This window comes from Panthera uncia, chromosome D4 (genome assembly GCF_023721935.1).
Source record: "Panthera uncia isolate 11264 chromosome D4, Puncia_PCG_1.0, whole genome shotgun sequence".
Lineage (NCBI taxonomy): Eukaryota > Metazoa > Chordata > Mammalia > Carnivora > Felidae > Panthera > Panthera uncia.
In genome coordinates this window covers 85,102,479-85,117,537 of record NC_064807.1, presented here as the reverse complement: position 1 = coordinate 85,117,537, position 15,059 = coordinate 85,102,479, and the positions used below count along the sequence as shown (strand labels likewise).

The 15,059-nt window shown below is 57.4% G+C and overlaps 1 protein-coding gene across 1 annotated transcript; it reads right to left on the bottom strand.

The window, feature by feature from the left end:
• Nucleotides 1-1,368: 1,368 nt before the first annotated feature.
• On the bottom strand, nt 1,369-10,690 carry DOLPP1 (dolichyldiphosphatase 1). Its single transcript, XM_049630002.1, has 8 exons — nt 10,489-10,690; nt 6,878-6,978; nt 6,578-6,662; nt 6,390-6,489; nt 6,061-6,159; nt 5,380-5,508; nt 4,855-4,944; nt 1,369-2,868 (listed from the first exon to the last, which is right to left on the bottom strand). Exons 1-8 carry the CDS (start codon nt 10,562-10,564, stop codon nt 2,832-2,834), a joined length of 717 nt encoding a protein of 238 aa, XP_049485959.1. The 5' UTR covers nt 10,565-10,690; the 3' UTR covers nt 1,369-2,831.
• Between the last annotated feature and the right edge of the window lie 4,369 nt (nt 10,691-15,059).

The window sequence follows — 15,059 nt, the reverse complement described above, 5'->3', positions numbered from 1 at the left end:
AACATGTTTACCAAGTAAGAGTCGGCGAGGCTTGGGGACCAGACTGTAGGGGACGGGGAGGAGCAGGGCTGCCCGAAGATGGGGATGGTAGGCAGAGGGGGGTCACGGGGAGGGCTGTCAAGGGGGGTGAAGGCAGTGAGTCCACCCGGGACTCGGGGAACCCAGATGTTTACTCATTTTTGAGAGAGAGAGACAGACAGACAACACAAGTGGGGGAAGGGCAGGGAGAGGGAGACACGGAATCCGAAGCAGGCTCCAGCCTCCGAGCTGTCAGCACAGAGCCGGACGCGGGGCTCGAACCCACCGACCGCAGGATCATAACCTGAGCCGAAGTCGGACGCTCAACCGACGGAGCCACCCAGGCGCCCTTTTTTAAACGTTTTTAAAATTTCATTTTAAAACCTGTCAGATCTCACTTTAGTTTCCCGTTCCCTACAGATATTTTCAAGTCTGTCTTTTATTTCCTTCGAACAGTGAAAACGATGTAGCCTGTGGCTGACCGTGCCGGTGCCATTCTGGTCTGTACGGGTCTGCCTCCATTGCCTGCTTCCTGCGGGCTCTCGGTCACGACGCCGTTTCCTTCTGTACCTGGCCACCTCGCTCTGTATCTTGTGCACCACAAATATAAAACTGTTTACATAAGTAACTCAAATCTGGGGTGAAAGTGCCTCCAGAGATTTGTTTGCTCCTGCTGCGCACCTGGGGTGAGGTCACCGTAACTGAACGTCAAGGTTCTGTGGACTCAACAGGGATCTGGCCCCAGCCTCCAAGCTCCTGTGAGGACAGACAGTTCCGGTTCACCCTGCCCCCGAGGGTGTCTAGTGTAGCCCTATGGCACCTCTGCTTTGTGGACCAAGGAAGGACTAGACTGCCTGCCTGGGGCCAGCCCTTGAGTTGGACTTGTACCCAGCTCACTCCCACAAGGGCCTCCGCAAACATCCGGCTCAGTCTGCAGTTAGTTCTTGCGAAGCGAGATGCTCACCTGTCCACGCGCTCAAGAAAAACAGATTAGACAGTGGAGGTGGCAGAGGCTTAGGAAGGGCACCCATGCCCAGTCCTCAAGGGCTGTCACACAGAGGGGGAACGGGCCCAGGAGCAGGGCCAGAGCCAGCCAGGACCATGCAGCGGGGCAGAGCAGGACTAAGAAATGGGGAGACTGGTAACTGAACGGCAGACTGCGAGATCTCCTCAGACACTGGTGGGGAACGTCACAGAGGCGGTTCCGACCCCACGTTCGGGGGCTGGGAGGGACTAGAGGTCTTGGAGAGCTTATGATTTTATGGTGTTTGCCGTAGCCTTGCCCCTCAGGGTCACATGTCCCCAAAGGCACCCCCAGCTTCCTCTCATGAGTTCATGTGCTCAGGCCGCCAGAGTTCAAGATTTTATTTTAAAACAATAGTAAACAATTTCATTGATTTTTCTTAAATCAAACCACCTCACACTTGGCTTGTCTCAGGCAAAAAGTAAAAAATAAAAGTAAGAAGGGAAGGGGAGGAAAACGTGGGGACTGACCGACCTTCCCCAGAAATAGGCCCCTGGTCCTGGCATCCGGAATGGCTTTTGGACACTGTCTTGACCAAATGAGAAAAGAAAGCACCGGAATATTGTGCTTCAGCAGCAGATTAGGAACCTCCACAAAGAAAAAAGGGTGGCGTGGGGGGTGTAGAACACAGCTCCCGAGGAGCTTGGTTCAATTCTCGAAACTTCCAAAGAGTCTGGAAGCATCTCTTCTCCACAACTCCATCTGAGAGTCAGACTTCAGAGATCGGGTTCCACGCTGGACAGTGGGGATCTGGGCACCCACACCCCGGACGCAGGCTTAAGGGCACCCGAGCAGGTGCCCAGGCTCTCGGGAGGGCATCGGGAAGGACAAGGGAACGTTCAGAGCACATGGAAGGAAAGGAAGGAAAGGGAAGGACAGGGACATCACGCACCCACGGCTCCACTCCCCTCACCCGGCTCCTGGTTCCTCTGCCCTTTGTTGGGGTGGAGATGAAAACTAACTGCTACTAGATGGCAGGACAAAAAAGAGCTGTAAACAGCCTGGGTTTGCTCACCCACATGTGCAGGCTCTTTTGTCAGAAGGGGACCATTGTCTTGGGGACAGGGGACCGGAGAAAGCCCTTGTGGTGCAGGGTCGACATGGGGTAGAGAACAATGATAGCAGCCGCCAGATGCGCGCTCTCTCTGGGCCCTGCCCCCCAGACAAGGAAACACTGAACGAAGTTCTGGAATGGCATTGGTGGCACGGAGGGCGTGGGGGGGTGCTTGTCTCCTCCTGGGCCCCCAGGCCACCTCTCAGGCCGAGGGAGCGGCGGTCCGTCCCCTGGGCCCAGGGCAAAGGGCCCCGGGGAGGCTGACCTCAGCCCCTCCTCTGTGTGCAGGGCATCCAGGGCAGAGCAGATGGGCCCTTCCCGCCCCGTCCCCAAAAGCCCATCTGCCTTTGACAAAACCAAAAAATAAATAGTGTGTATTTTTCACGCCACCTGGATTTCCTGGCCCTGCAACCAGGGGCGCAAGCCCTCCTCCTCTCTACGCCACACCCCGGTGCCCATGCCGAGGGCGCTTTCCGCCTGACCAGGGGCTGGCAGCAGCACAGCGAGGGTCTCTGGCCGTGTGCCCCTTGGCAGCAGGCCCTCCAGGGTCCCGGTTGAGGGGCCGGCTCGGCCCTTTGGTCCACCTTGTTCATTAAAATTAAAAGAAGAAAAAAAAGGCTCCACTTGGTGACTTGGGTCTGTAGAGGTCTCTGCTTCAACCCTCTGTCATTCTGTCCATCCTGCAAGGCATCATGCAGGCCAGATCTGGAGGCTGGACCCAGCCACACTCACCGGTCACTGCAGTTTCGTCCCCAGCTTACGTTGCCTGTTCCTGCAAAGTGGGGGGTGGGGGTCAAATGTGAGGAGGATTCCGGGGCGGGGGGCGGGGGGGGGCGGGGTCAAATGAGGGGACTCCTGGCACTCAGTGACCCATGCCCTCAGCTGTCCCCTCCCTATCCACGGTCCCATCAAAATGGGTGAATGCCCACCCCGGTAGCCCCAGTGATTGACTCAAGCTGGGCCGATCAGAGCTGCTGCCCTAGCACCTGGGATTTGGACCCTAGAGAGGATCGGTGTCTCTGGCCCGGGACTGTGTCCCAGACATCTCGGCTCTGGAGTTCAGGAACAGAGCCAGGAGACTGCGGCAGAGGTGGGGCCCAGGACGAGAGACCTGAAGCCAGAGGGACCTGGCTGGAATCCAACTAATTATGGGGATGACAGGCCAGCACAAGCAGGGCTCTGTTACCAACAACTGAAACAGACAAAAGATAGCGGGTTCTCCACCTGGAAGCGCGTAAGCAAAGACAGAAGGACCGATGGATGTTATACAGGGGACTTGAGTTATCTGGTTGGAGGAAGGACTATATCCATGATGGGCCCAGCCACCTGGGGGAAGCAGGGATAGCGTCCCCCATCTTCTAACGGGGCTCACTGAGGCTCAGAAAGGAGAATGAATGGGCTTGACTAGAGTCCCACATAACTTTCAGAAAATGGGGGCGCCTGGGTGGCTCAGTCAGTTGAGCGTCCGACTTTGGCTCAGGTCATGATCTCGCGGTTTGTGGGTACAAGACCCGCGTGAGGCTCGCTGCTGTCAACACAGTGCCCACTTCCGAGCCTCTGTCCCTCTCTCTCCCTCTCTCACACTCCCCTCCGCTGCTCACAGTCTCTCAAAATTAAAGTTAAAAAAAATTTTTTTTTAATTCAGAAGACGAACCATGCCTACCAGACAGATCCTGCATGATGTGGCCCCAGGCTCATCCCCTGTCCCTGTCCCCTCATTCCCTGAGCTCCAGTCACATCGGCCTCTATTTGGAAGACTCACCAAGTGTCATCCTGCCTCAGAAGCTTTTCGGGTGCTGTTCCCTCAGGATCTTGTCACGGGCTCTCAGGCCCAGGGCACCAATCACACAGGTGCTTCATTCCTCCTGTCCCCCCTGCTTGCCGTGACCATCTCGCTCTGTGCTACCCAACCGCCCGGCACAGAGCAGGTGCACATGGAAATTTTGGTTGATGAAGGCAGGTGGCGGCCAGCCAGGTGGGGTGGGGCTGGGCCAGGAGGGGCCCTTCCACCAATAATGGGATTGCCTGCCCTAACCCCCTCAAATCCCCTTTCCTCATGGATCCAGGACTTTACCCTTAAGCTCATTAGGATAATTTGGACCACGATGCACCAGACAGATTTCTCGGATGCCGCGACACCCTGCCCCAGCCTGCCCCCGGGCTCCTCTCGCCAGCATCCCCCAGGAAACCTCCCAGGCTTACTCTGGAGCCTGGCCTCACCTCAGCTTCCCTTCTGAGCCTGGGGAGAAACCAGGCGTTCCTCAGCCCAGCTGACACCCCACCCAGGATTTGGGGTGAGTGGACAAGGACAGTCGAGTCAGGAGGTTCCAGAGCCCAGCTTTGCTCCCACTTGCTATGCATCCACGGGCAGCCCCTAACTTCCTATGCCTCGGTTTACCCATCTCTAGGAAAGTGTCTGGACTAAATGACCCCCAGGGGCATCCACATTCGGCAACGCTGAGAATCTCGGCTGCCCAGCTGTCTGGTTCTGAACTGCGGAGACTACAAGCACAGCTCTGGGCCAGACGGCCTGGGTTTCTTGCCAAGCTCCCCCATCCACCATCTGCAAATCCCCAGTCAAGTGACTCCTCCTCTCTTCCTTTGAGCCTCCGTTTCTCCTCCGTAAAGTGGGCCCCAAGGGAGGTTCAATGAGGTAGTACAAGAAAAGTGCTCAGGCAAGTGCCTGGCTATGGGGGAGCCCTCCGAAACAGGGGGCCCCACTGAGTCAGGACCCAGTGACTGCTGTCCCCTGACTCACCTGGCTTCTGCCCGGGTTACCGTGTACTCAAACCAGAGTACGTTGGGAATGAGGCTCGTGTCTCGGATGAGGAAGAACTCAGAGATAGGCCTGGAGAGACAGACACCCAGAAAGCCAGGACCGCATCAGGACGTGAGCCTATCACCAAACCAGACTCCCCCGCCAGTGCCTGGGGCTGGTGATGCACCCTCCCCCACTGCTCAGAGAGCCTTTGCCTGGCCTGTGACCCAGCTGCTGAGAGACCCAGACATGTCGCCAGTGTGACACTCGGGCAGAGGCACTGCCCCACGGTGTGCATAGCCCAGTAGGCCTCAGGCTGCTTCCTAAGTCCTTGAGAGCCTAGTTGAGGACAGAAAATGGTACCCTGGTTTCTGGGCTTGAGAAAAACCCTGGGGGAGGAGGATGCCAGGCAAGCAGGGCCTGCAGCCCATGCCCACCAGACGCGGGGACGCTAGGGCCCTCCCAGGGGGCCCGAGGCTGGGGGCAGAGGCGGGTGGGGCAGCCACAAGGCCAGGAGGCAGTTACCAGGCTGCTATCCTAGGGAACAGCGGGGTGAGGACCTCCTGGGTGAAGACGAACCAGGCGATGGCCATGAGGCTCCCAGCAACGCCCCCATAGAGCACCTGGCTCCAGGTGTGATACAGCAGGTAGACCCTGGGCCAAGGACAGAGGGAAGTTCATGAAAGCCAGCCGGCCACAGGCCTGCACGATCTCCCAGCCCGAGTGCCGGCTTCCCAGGGACCTATGCGTGCACACGGCAGGGACGCACGCAGATGGGACAGACTCCTGTGACTACACAGCCTCCAAGCTATTTCCAGAAGGAGGCAGGGGGTTGGACCCCAATGGCTGCTCCCCCAACCACAGAACTAAAGGGCTGGTTCGGCTGGGATCTGCCTTCTGTTCAGCCTTCGGCTCTGAGTTTGTCTCCAAGAAGCTCCTCTGGGACACTGGGAACAGATGGCTGATGTGTGCAGGTGTCCCCAGGACCTTGGGCTCAGCCCAGAGGAGAGAGCATGGACTGGGCTAGAAGGGGGAGCCGGAGTCCTAGCCCTTTAAAACAAGGGGCCTGGGACCCCCTTCCCAGCGCTGCTCTACAGGCTGTGGGACTCCGGTCCACACGGAGGTCCAACAGGGACCACAAATCCAGCCAGATCCCAGTGGGCGGGGTGGGGGTGGGGGTGGTAGGGGCTCTCCCTCCCTCCATACCTGCTATAGGAGACTAGAAAGGCCGCGGTGAGAAGACCCAGGGAGAGCACGTGCCTCCACAGCAAGTCCAGGAACCTGGCGTTGTTTGTTTGGTGCATTCTAGGAAAACAGGCCCATCAGGTGGCCTCAGCCCACAGCCTGGAGCCCAGGCCTCCCCAACAGCCCCCAGCCCTCTCCAAATACTGCTTGGACATGTCTTCCTTGGTGGCAGCTCCTCCCACCCCTGGCAGAGGCCAAGCCCCAAGGGTGTCCGAAGGGCTGAGAGTGAGTTCCTGGCAGAGCCCAGCCTGGGCCAGTTCAAGGCCACCCCGGCCAGAGCAGAAGCTTACCTTAAATACAGGAAAAGGAAGGAATAGACGGAGAAGAACCACATGAACTGGGAATGGCTGGAGGGCATCCCGTACTTGGTGCCCACTGCCTCGTGGGGGCCTGGGAGAAGAGAGCAGGATGGAAGGATGTAGGCGTCGCGGTAGCATCCTGACCTGGGCACCCCCAGACCCCACGGCCCAGGCCCTACCTCCACAGGGCCGTGGCTCCTGGATCACGTGTTTGATCAGCCAGTTGACCCCCTCGTTCAGTGCCAGGCCCCCGAGGAATGAGATCTGCCAGGAAGATATGTGGTCAGCTGGGCCTCTGTGCCTACTAGCCACCACCCAGGCCCAGAGGCTGTGGCATCTGATCGAGCCTCCCAGCCCAACCAGTAAACAACCCAGAAGGTGAAGGCAGGGAAAGCAAAGTAGCTGGGATTAAACGGTTCAGAACCCCTCCTCCCTGTCGTGGGGGCAGCAGACGGCTGGGCAGGGCCGGACTCACTCACCGTGTGCAGTTCCCGCTTGAATATGATGAGGGTCACAAAACCAACAATGACAAATACAGGGCTGAGGCTCAGGTAGGCAAGGAGGTGGCCAGAGAGATCACCTGGGGGGGGGGGGGGGGGGGGGGGGCCAGGGGGGACGGGGGGGGGGGGGGGGGGTGGGGGCAGACAGGGAGAACAGGATGAGCCACGCACAGTAGTCAGAAAAGGGGCCAGCACCCAGCAAGTCAAGTGAGGTCTGAGCCAGAAAGGAGGCCCCAGGAGGGCCCAGAGGGCAGGACCAGGCAGCCATGGACGCCTCAGTCAACCAGGGTACCATACCAACTCAGTCATGGGCACAAGCCCTAATGTGCATGGTTTAAAGCAGGTGCTTCACTGGCCCCATTCTGTGGATGAACAAACTGGGACCCATATGGGTTGCGTGACTTGCCTGGAGTCACACAGTGAGAAAGCGATGAGGTCTGGACTAAAATCCTAGCCTTGGGCCTGGTCCAGGTAGTAAACCCACCACCCAAAGCAGGAATTTGAACCCAGCCGGGTCTGAGCTAAGAGGCCAGGCCCCGTATCCCAAGGCTGCCCGGCAGGCATACAAAGGCCTCTGGAACACAGTGCCGTGCTGGGGCTGTGCCAGCCTCGTCCTGGGCCTCCAGGGGAACCTGATCGTCTCTGGACCCTGCAGGCTCCCGACAGGGACCAAGTGAGGAGAGGGGCGAGGCTGCTTTGCCCAATATGGCAGCCTCTCCACTGGCAAAAAACTGGCACCTCCTACCCGCTTTTCACCCTGCTAACGGGCCTGGAAAGGAGGCCATGCAAGGATCAGGAACCCTTTTGAGAGCTGAGGACACTGAAACCAAGAGACAAGAGCCACTTTCCCCTTTGGTTAACAGCAGAGCTGACAGTGAGTCCAAAGGCTGCCCTCACCATCAGAGATTGGACGCTGCGTGGCTACTCTGGGGTCAAAGGGCATGCATGGCTCATGGAACAGTTCCTGTGGCAGTGAAAAGGGGATATTAGCACTCACATCTTACAGCTGTGTGAGCTTTGATGCGGCCAGGCCTGTGAGACACCCAGCTCAGCCCCTGGCACCCCGGACACTTCCATGTTGGGAGAACCCAGCATGGGAAATGGTCCACACCACCAGCCTGGCTTCACACAGGCAGCAGGAAGGTGCCCACGCAGGGCTGAGGTCAGAGTCCAGGTTGAAGAGATAGATGCTCCCACACCTGGCCTCACTCACATCTATCCACGGCAGGACTGGCTTGGAACTGGCATGGGGGTGGGGGATAGGCCAGCAACCTGGGTCAAAGGCTAGTGCTGCCCCAAGCCCACTAGGTGACACTGGGTGAGGCCCTCCCCTTTTCTAGGCCTTTGTCTCCTCCCTCATCTACCTGATGGCCTGGTCCCTTCCAGTTCTGAGACTCTGGGTCTCTTGGCTACCCAGCTGATGCCTGGCCCGTCCCACAGCCGATGCTACCCTTGGACCCTCCCGCAGGTGCTGTAGAGACTCTGGCCTCACCACTCTGATCTAAGCCCCTCCATGGTTCCCTCTGCCCTTGGGATGAACCCCATCTCAGCTCAGCTCATCAGGCCCTGCAGTCCTCCCACCTCTGCCACAGTTCCCAGGACAGAACTCTAGCTCCCTGAATGATCCTGGCCCTGTCCCACTTCTGGACCTTTGCACACACAGGCTCCCCCAATCAAGATGCTGCCTGGGTTAATGCAACATAAATTAAGTACCCACCACAGCTGCAAAAAAAAAAAAAAAAAAATGTTCATAAAAAAAGGACAGAGGGGGAGGCATTCCTGCCATTGCAGAGCTCTAAGTCTGTGGGGGAATCTGTAACCAGGGCATCGCTTATGATGCACTCGTTAGTATAGATATGGGGCCAGTGTTTCTCCCTCTACACGGTAGGCTCCAGGAGAGCAGGACGGGGTCTCTACACCCTGCTCAATCCCCCAAGCCCAGTACAGCATCTGGCACTTAAGTAGGTTCAAAACTGATGCTAAACGAGTAGAGAAGGGGTGAAGGAAGCAAGGATCAGTGTGATGAGGGCACGAAAGGGGCTACAGAGGAGTCAGCAGAGGACTAGACCTCAGAGGAGGCCCCCAGATTCACCCAGGTCCCTCCTCCAGACACCCACAGTCCCTGCAAAGGGTCCCTCATCACAGCCTGTGTCGTGCCGCTCATGAACACCAGGTTCCTTCTTCTCATTTGTGAGCAGAGAAGCTAATCAGAGGCCACGGAGGGGAAATAATGAAGGTACTAAGGCTTAGGCAAGTTCCTTCCCCTCTCCAGGCCTCAGTTTCCCTCATGTAAAGTGGGTTTTCTTCACAGTCCATAGCGCAGGGGGCATATGGGCCTGTTCATCGTTCTAAACGCAGAGCTAGCTCAGGGCCTAGCACCCAGGAGGTGCTCAGCAAATACCAGCTGAATGAATGGTGGGCATAAATGGTGGGTGGGTGGGCGGGCAGGTAGAGTCCAGTGCCTGGCAGGGCTGCCCTGCCCCCAGTATAACCCAGCATACTTAGGGTCAAAGTTCCCTGGCATCCAGCCCTGGGGCCCTCAGCAGGGTCAGGTTCTCACATCTCTGCACCAGAGAGAAGCGTGAGTAGACCCCCCCACCCCCCGTCCTGGGGCAAATCAGGGCTCCATGGGGGGCCCCCAGCCTCACCCAATACCCAATCATCCTACCCAGGGAGGGTGGGTTGGCCCTGAGGGTCCTGGGAAGACAATATTAACTGCAGTTCCATGCTGAATGCTCGTTGTGTCCCAGGCATGGCACTCAGCATTTCTCACACCTCGTGTTGTTTCTCACATCGCCACTAGAAGCAACGCACTGTGATCAGTCCCACTTTAGAGATGAACTGACTGAGGCACAGAGAGGCGAAGTCACTTGCACCAAGCCTCAGCCCGAACTTGAGCCCAGATACCTCTGATCCTAAGGCCCAAGCTCTACACCAATCTACTAGCCTCCAGAACGGTCGCTAAAGGACCTCTCGGCTGGAAAACACAGCACTTGTAGAGATGCATCTGATTGGGAAACTCCAGAAATCAGATCCCAGGGGCCGCCTGTCCCCTCCTCCGGTTCCCTCTGTCGCGGAGCAGGGCCCTGCTCAGGGCGTGGCACAAGTACTCAAACAACGAAAAGCTTCCCGGCCTCGGTTTGCACACTCCCAGCAATGGGGAGCTTTTTGCAGCCCCAAAGCGCTGTTTGAAGGAAACAGGCACTCCCTGCACGCAGACGAGGGAGTCTGGCTTCTCTGATTCCAGGGAGGGCAGGGAAGAAGGACCCAAGTCCAGGCCAGTCATCCTTCCCCGCCTCACGCGGACCCCAGCCCCATTACAGCCCACCCACGTCCCGGGACCCGGGGGAGCGGCCCGACGGCGCAGCCGCAGAGTGCGCGAGCGAGCCGCTCACAATTTCGCCCAGCTCATCGCCGCACCACTGCGCCTGCGCGGCGCGCGCGCCGGCCGAACCCCTCCATGGCTCACTATTTGACAGTTCCCACCTCGGTCCCCCGGCGCCCCCTCCGCGGGCTCGCGCCGGCCGGAGCGCCCGGGGCTGATGACCCGTCCCCAGGAAGGCGTCCTGCAAGGCGGGACCGCCTTTTACCTGTAGGATATTCGACGTGGGTGAGGGTCACCGGCCGCCATGAAGCGGGGAGCGAGCACTGTCCGTCCGCTGCCATCTTACCCGGAGACCGGGCTTCGCCGAGCAGCCAATGGGGAGCCAGGGGGGCGGTGGTCCTGACCTATCACGCCGGGGAGGCGCCGCGTGCCCAATCGGAGGCCGATACAGGTACCGGCGCAGCCATTTAGCGTGCCGGCCCTGAGGCTGACCCGAGTGGCGAATCAGAGAGCCGGGCCCCGGAGCATGCGAGCCGACCGAGCCGGCGTCCAATCCAGGGCGAGCACAGGTAGGAGCCTGGCCAATCAGAGAAGAGGAGGGTTCCAGCACACAACAGAAAGGAGAACAGCCAATCATAAAGTGAAGCGGGCTCACGATGTGAGCAGGGCGGGCCAATCAGGCTCTAGCTTGGGGGGCGTGTTGAACTTTGGTGGGAGCTTTGGTTTGTCTGCAGAGGCTTCCCCTGCACCCCAAGCCCGGCCGAGTTTGGCGGGCGCTGGGCTCCCATAAGAAGACATACTCGAAGCGGAGAAGCAGCCTCGGCACGTTGGGGTCAGAGCCGATCCACTTTTGCTTATGAGTAAACTGAGGCCAAAAACCCAGAAGGGACTTCTTTTTCTCTGTTTACTGGCCGGCGGCACTTCTGTTAAAAGTGTGTGGGGTGGAGGAGGGGACCCGCGGGGGCGGGGCGCACACTCGGCGCCCTAAATGCTTTACAGAACGGAAGCTTAACTGATGCTCGGCGAGGATGTTTAAGTGAAGTTGAGAAAGACTCCTTTCTTTCATTCCATTAGTAAAGATGCTTTGATTCAGTTACGTTTATTTTGCTTTAGGCATCTTGAGAGCATTTTATTTTTTTTTTTAACGTTTATTTATTTTTCAGACAGAGAGACACACAGCATGAACGGGGAAGGGGCAGAGAGAGAGGGAAACACAGAACCTGAAGCAGGCTCCAGGCTCTGAGCCATCAGCCCAGAGCCCGACGCGGGGCTCGAACCCGCGGACCGCGAGATCGTGACCTGAGCGAAGTCGGACGCTTAACCGACTGAGCCACCCAGGTGCCCCTTGAGAGCATTTTAAACAAGAGGCCGGTTTTCCACCTACAGCTTAGTTTCCCGGAAACATTCCTCTCAATGGCCACAAGACACTGCGTAAACAGCCACACCTTGCCACCCACCTTTCCGTCTCCTGTCCCCACGGTCTCTCCGGTTAGATTGAATTACTCAGGCCAAGCAAGATGCCCGGCCCTTCTTGTCTTCTGGCCTCAGTACAGGCTGTTGTGCTACCTGGAAAGCATCACCCCTTCTGCCCCACTTTGCCTAGCCAAGTCTGGCTCAGGTGTCTGTTCTCACTTAGAAGTTTCTGTGGCCAGGTGAGAGGCCCGCACGGGGTTCACAGTCGCAACCCCTCTTCTCCCTCAGCACTGGACCATTATTGGTCTTGTCTGTCTTCCAGGAAGCAATGATTCTCTGACTTCATGCAGCACCAAGATCAGCTTGTAGAAATGCAGATTTCTGGGCCTGGGTTGATCCAGACTCCTGGGCCGGAGTCTTGGAGTCTGCATTCCTATGTATTCTGGGGACCCTGATATAAGTACGTCTAGCCACACGTGGAGAAGCCTGGGCAACTTGAAGACAGGGCCTGTTACGGATTTGAGCCTGGCCCAGACCAGTGCTAGAAGAAATGCTTGATAAATAGCATAAGACCTTGTGAGAAGAATAAAGCTGAGGGTTCCACCGGCCAGAGGGGTTCAGTCTGCCACAACCATGCGAGCCACAACCATGAGCTGAGCTGGGCTGAGTCCCGACAGGATGGTGACTCCACCCACCAGCAAGCCATGAGGGCCCACAGATGCTCTCAAGTGTACTCAGCTCCCATACGGCCCAGCCTGAGTTGGTCTGGGTCAGCTGGCCCCATCTCCCTGTCACCTGCCCTCCACTCCCTCAGGCACTGCCATTATTAGCCTGTGAGAAGCAGGAGGTGTGAGGAGTGGGCTGTGAGTTTCCCAGAATAGTTCTCTGGCGCAGGACAGCCATCCCGAGCCTGGCTGCTTTGCCCCTCCCTGGTCGGCAGCCATTTCACTGATGAGCAAATAGGCCTAAAGACGCAAAGCCCCTGAAACCCAGACCTATCTGACTCCAGAGTCCTCTTGCCTCAGGGAGAGTGTTCTGGAGGAAGTGACAAAGAGGAGGAACTCTAAATTGAGAGGGAGTTGTCCAGAGTGGGATTTTCCTGGCAGAGGGAACAGTATCAGCAACTGTCCTGACCCCACAGTGTGGCTGGATGGAATGGGCAAAAGAGAGGGAGGGGGCAGGTGCTGGGGGAGGGGGACGGGCAGGGGCGTGGCCACCTAAAACTCTGAAGATTACCACCGATGGTGAGGACAGAAGAGAGCTCTGAAGGTTGGGTTGGTTATTTGATTGGGCTTTGCTTCTTTAAAAAATTTAAAAAATTAGGGGTGCTTGCATGAATCAGTCGGTTGTGTGTCCGACTTCAGCTCAGGTCATGATCTTGAGGTTTGTGGGTTTGAGCCCCACATCAGGCTCTGTGCTGACAGCTCAGAGCCTGGAGCCTGCTTCAGATTCCAGATTCTGTGTCTCCCTCTCTCTCTCTCTCTCTCTCTCCCCCCCCCCCAAACATAAACATTAAAAAAAAATTTTTAATACAATGTAACATTCATATAGGAGATTCCGAGAATTGAACGTGTACAGCTTGATGAAGTCCCATAAACTAAGCACATTTGTGTAAGCAGCCCGCAGATCAAGAACCAGGGCTCTGGGAGACCCCGACACCCTGTCTAGTCACTCCAGGGTGACACCATACATTAGGTTGGTCTGAATTTTGTGGTTTTTTTTTTTAAATTTTTTAATGTTTATTTATTTTTGAGAGAGAGAGAGAGAGAGAGAGAGAGAGAGAGAGACTGAGTGGGGGAGGGGCAGAGAGAGAGGGAGACACAGAATCTGAAGCAGGCTCCAGGCTCTGAGCTGTCGGCACAGAGCCCGACACAGGGCTCGAACCCAGGGACCGCGAGATCATGACCCGAGCCGAAGTTGGACACTTAACCGACTGAGCCACCCAGGCGCCCCTGAATTTTGTACTTTCTATAAGCAGGATCCTACAGTAGGTACTTTTTGCAGGGGGCTTCCTTCACTAGCATTGCATTGGTGAGATGTATCCATGCTGTAGCCTCTAGTTATGAGTTGTTCACTCTTGCCGAGCGGCATTCCATGGTGTGAACACCCCACAGTTTCTTTTCCATTCAACTCTCGATGGACACTGGGGGGGGGGGTCAGGTTTGGGGAGTTATGAGTAGTGCTGCTCAGAACATCCTTGTGCATATCTTTGCCGCGCCAGAGGACGCATTTCTGACGGAGACATGCGCGGGAGTCGTGGCAGGGTCCCGGAGACGGCGGAGATGGTGGGTCCAGCTGCCATGTGGACGTGAGGCTGGGCAGTGTGGATGTGCATGCTGCAGGGAGGCTCCCGGGAGACTGCAGGAGCCACCTGCCTCCTCCCTGAGCTGAGGGGTGGACCAGTGAGGGCCCCCGGTATCGCTCCCAACAAACCGGGAGGTGCTCCACTCTTGGTCGCTTGCACTAACTTCACTACAGCCTGCAAAGCAGCTCTGAATGCGCCCAGTTTATAGCTGAGGACAGTGAGGCTCTTGAGTGTCACCCCCCCCCCCCAGCCCCCATTGGCCAGGTCACCGGGCTAGTGTGTCAGAGCCAGGATTCAAACCCAGGTCTGTCTGCTCGGCAGGCCCAGGTTTGGAACCAGCCTGCATCCGATGAGCCCAACTTCTGGCTTCCTGCTCCCACTTGCCGGGAGGAGTCCTCGGGGGAGTCGAGACCCAGGCTCTTCCAGAGTCCCCAGGCGTCCCAGGCAGGACTGGTCTTTCGTCTGGCAGGGAGTTCACAGGGCAGTCCTCAGAGGCACAAAGTCCAACTCTGTGCACCGTACCCCAGCCGCACTGGTTCGTGCTCAGAGTCCTTTAGGAACCTCCCCATCTCTGGGCCTGCTCCCCAAAATGTGCTGCTGCCCTCTAGATTAGAGGTTCATCCGTTCACTTCAGAAACCCAGTTCTCAGGCAGTGCCAGACCGGGAATGGGCACATCAGGGATGAAGAATGAACACAACCAGTGGGGCGCCGCCCTCAGGACACTCATTCCAATGAAAGTCTATGGAACTCCTGGACCCCGAAGATGCCAGTTAGAAAGACAGATGGTCTCGGGGCACCTGGCTGGCTCAGTCGATGGAGCGTGCAACTCTTGATCTTGGTGTCGTGGGCTCAAGCCCCACGTGTGGCATAGAGTTTACTTAAAAAGAGGCGGGGGAGGAGCCTGGGTGGCTCAGTTGATTAAGCATCTGACTCTTGATTTCAGCTCAGGTCATGATCTCACAGTTCGTGGGGTAGAGACCCACGTGGGGCTCTGGGCTGACAGCATGGAAGCCTGCTTGGGATTCTCTCTCCCTCGCTCTCTGCCCCTCCCCGACTCGCACAAGCTCTCTCTCTACAATAAACAAACAAACAAACAAAAAAAGAGTACCTTTCCAAT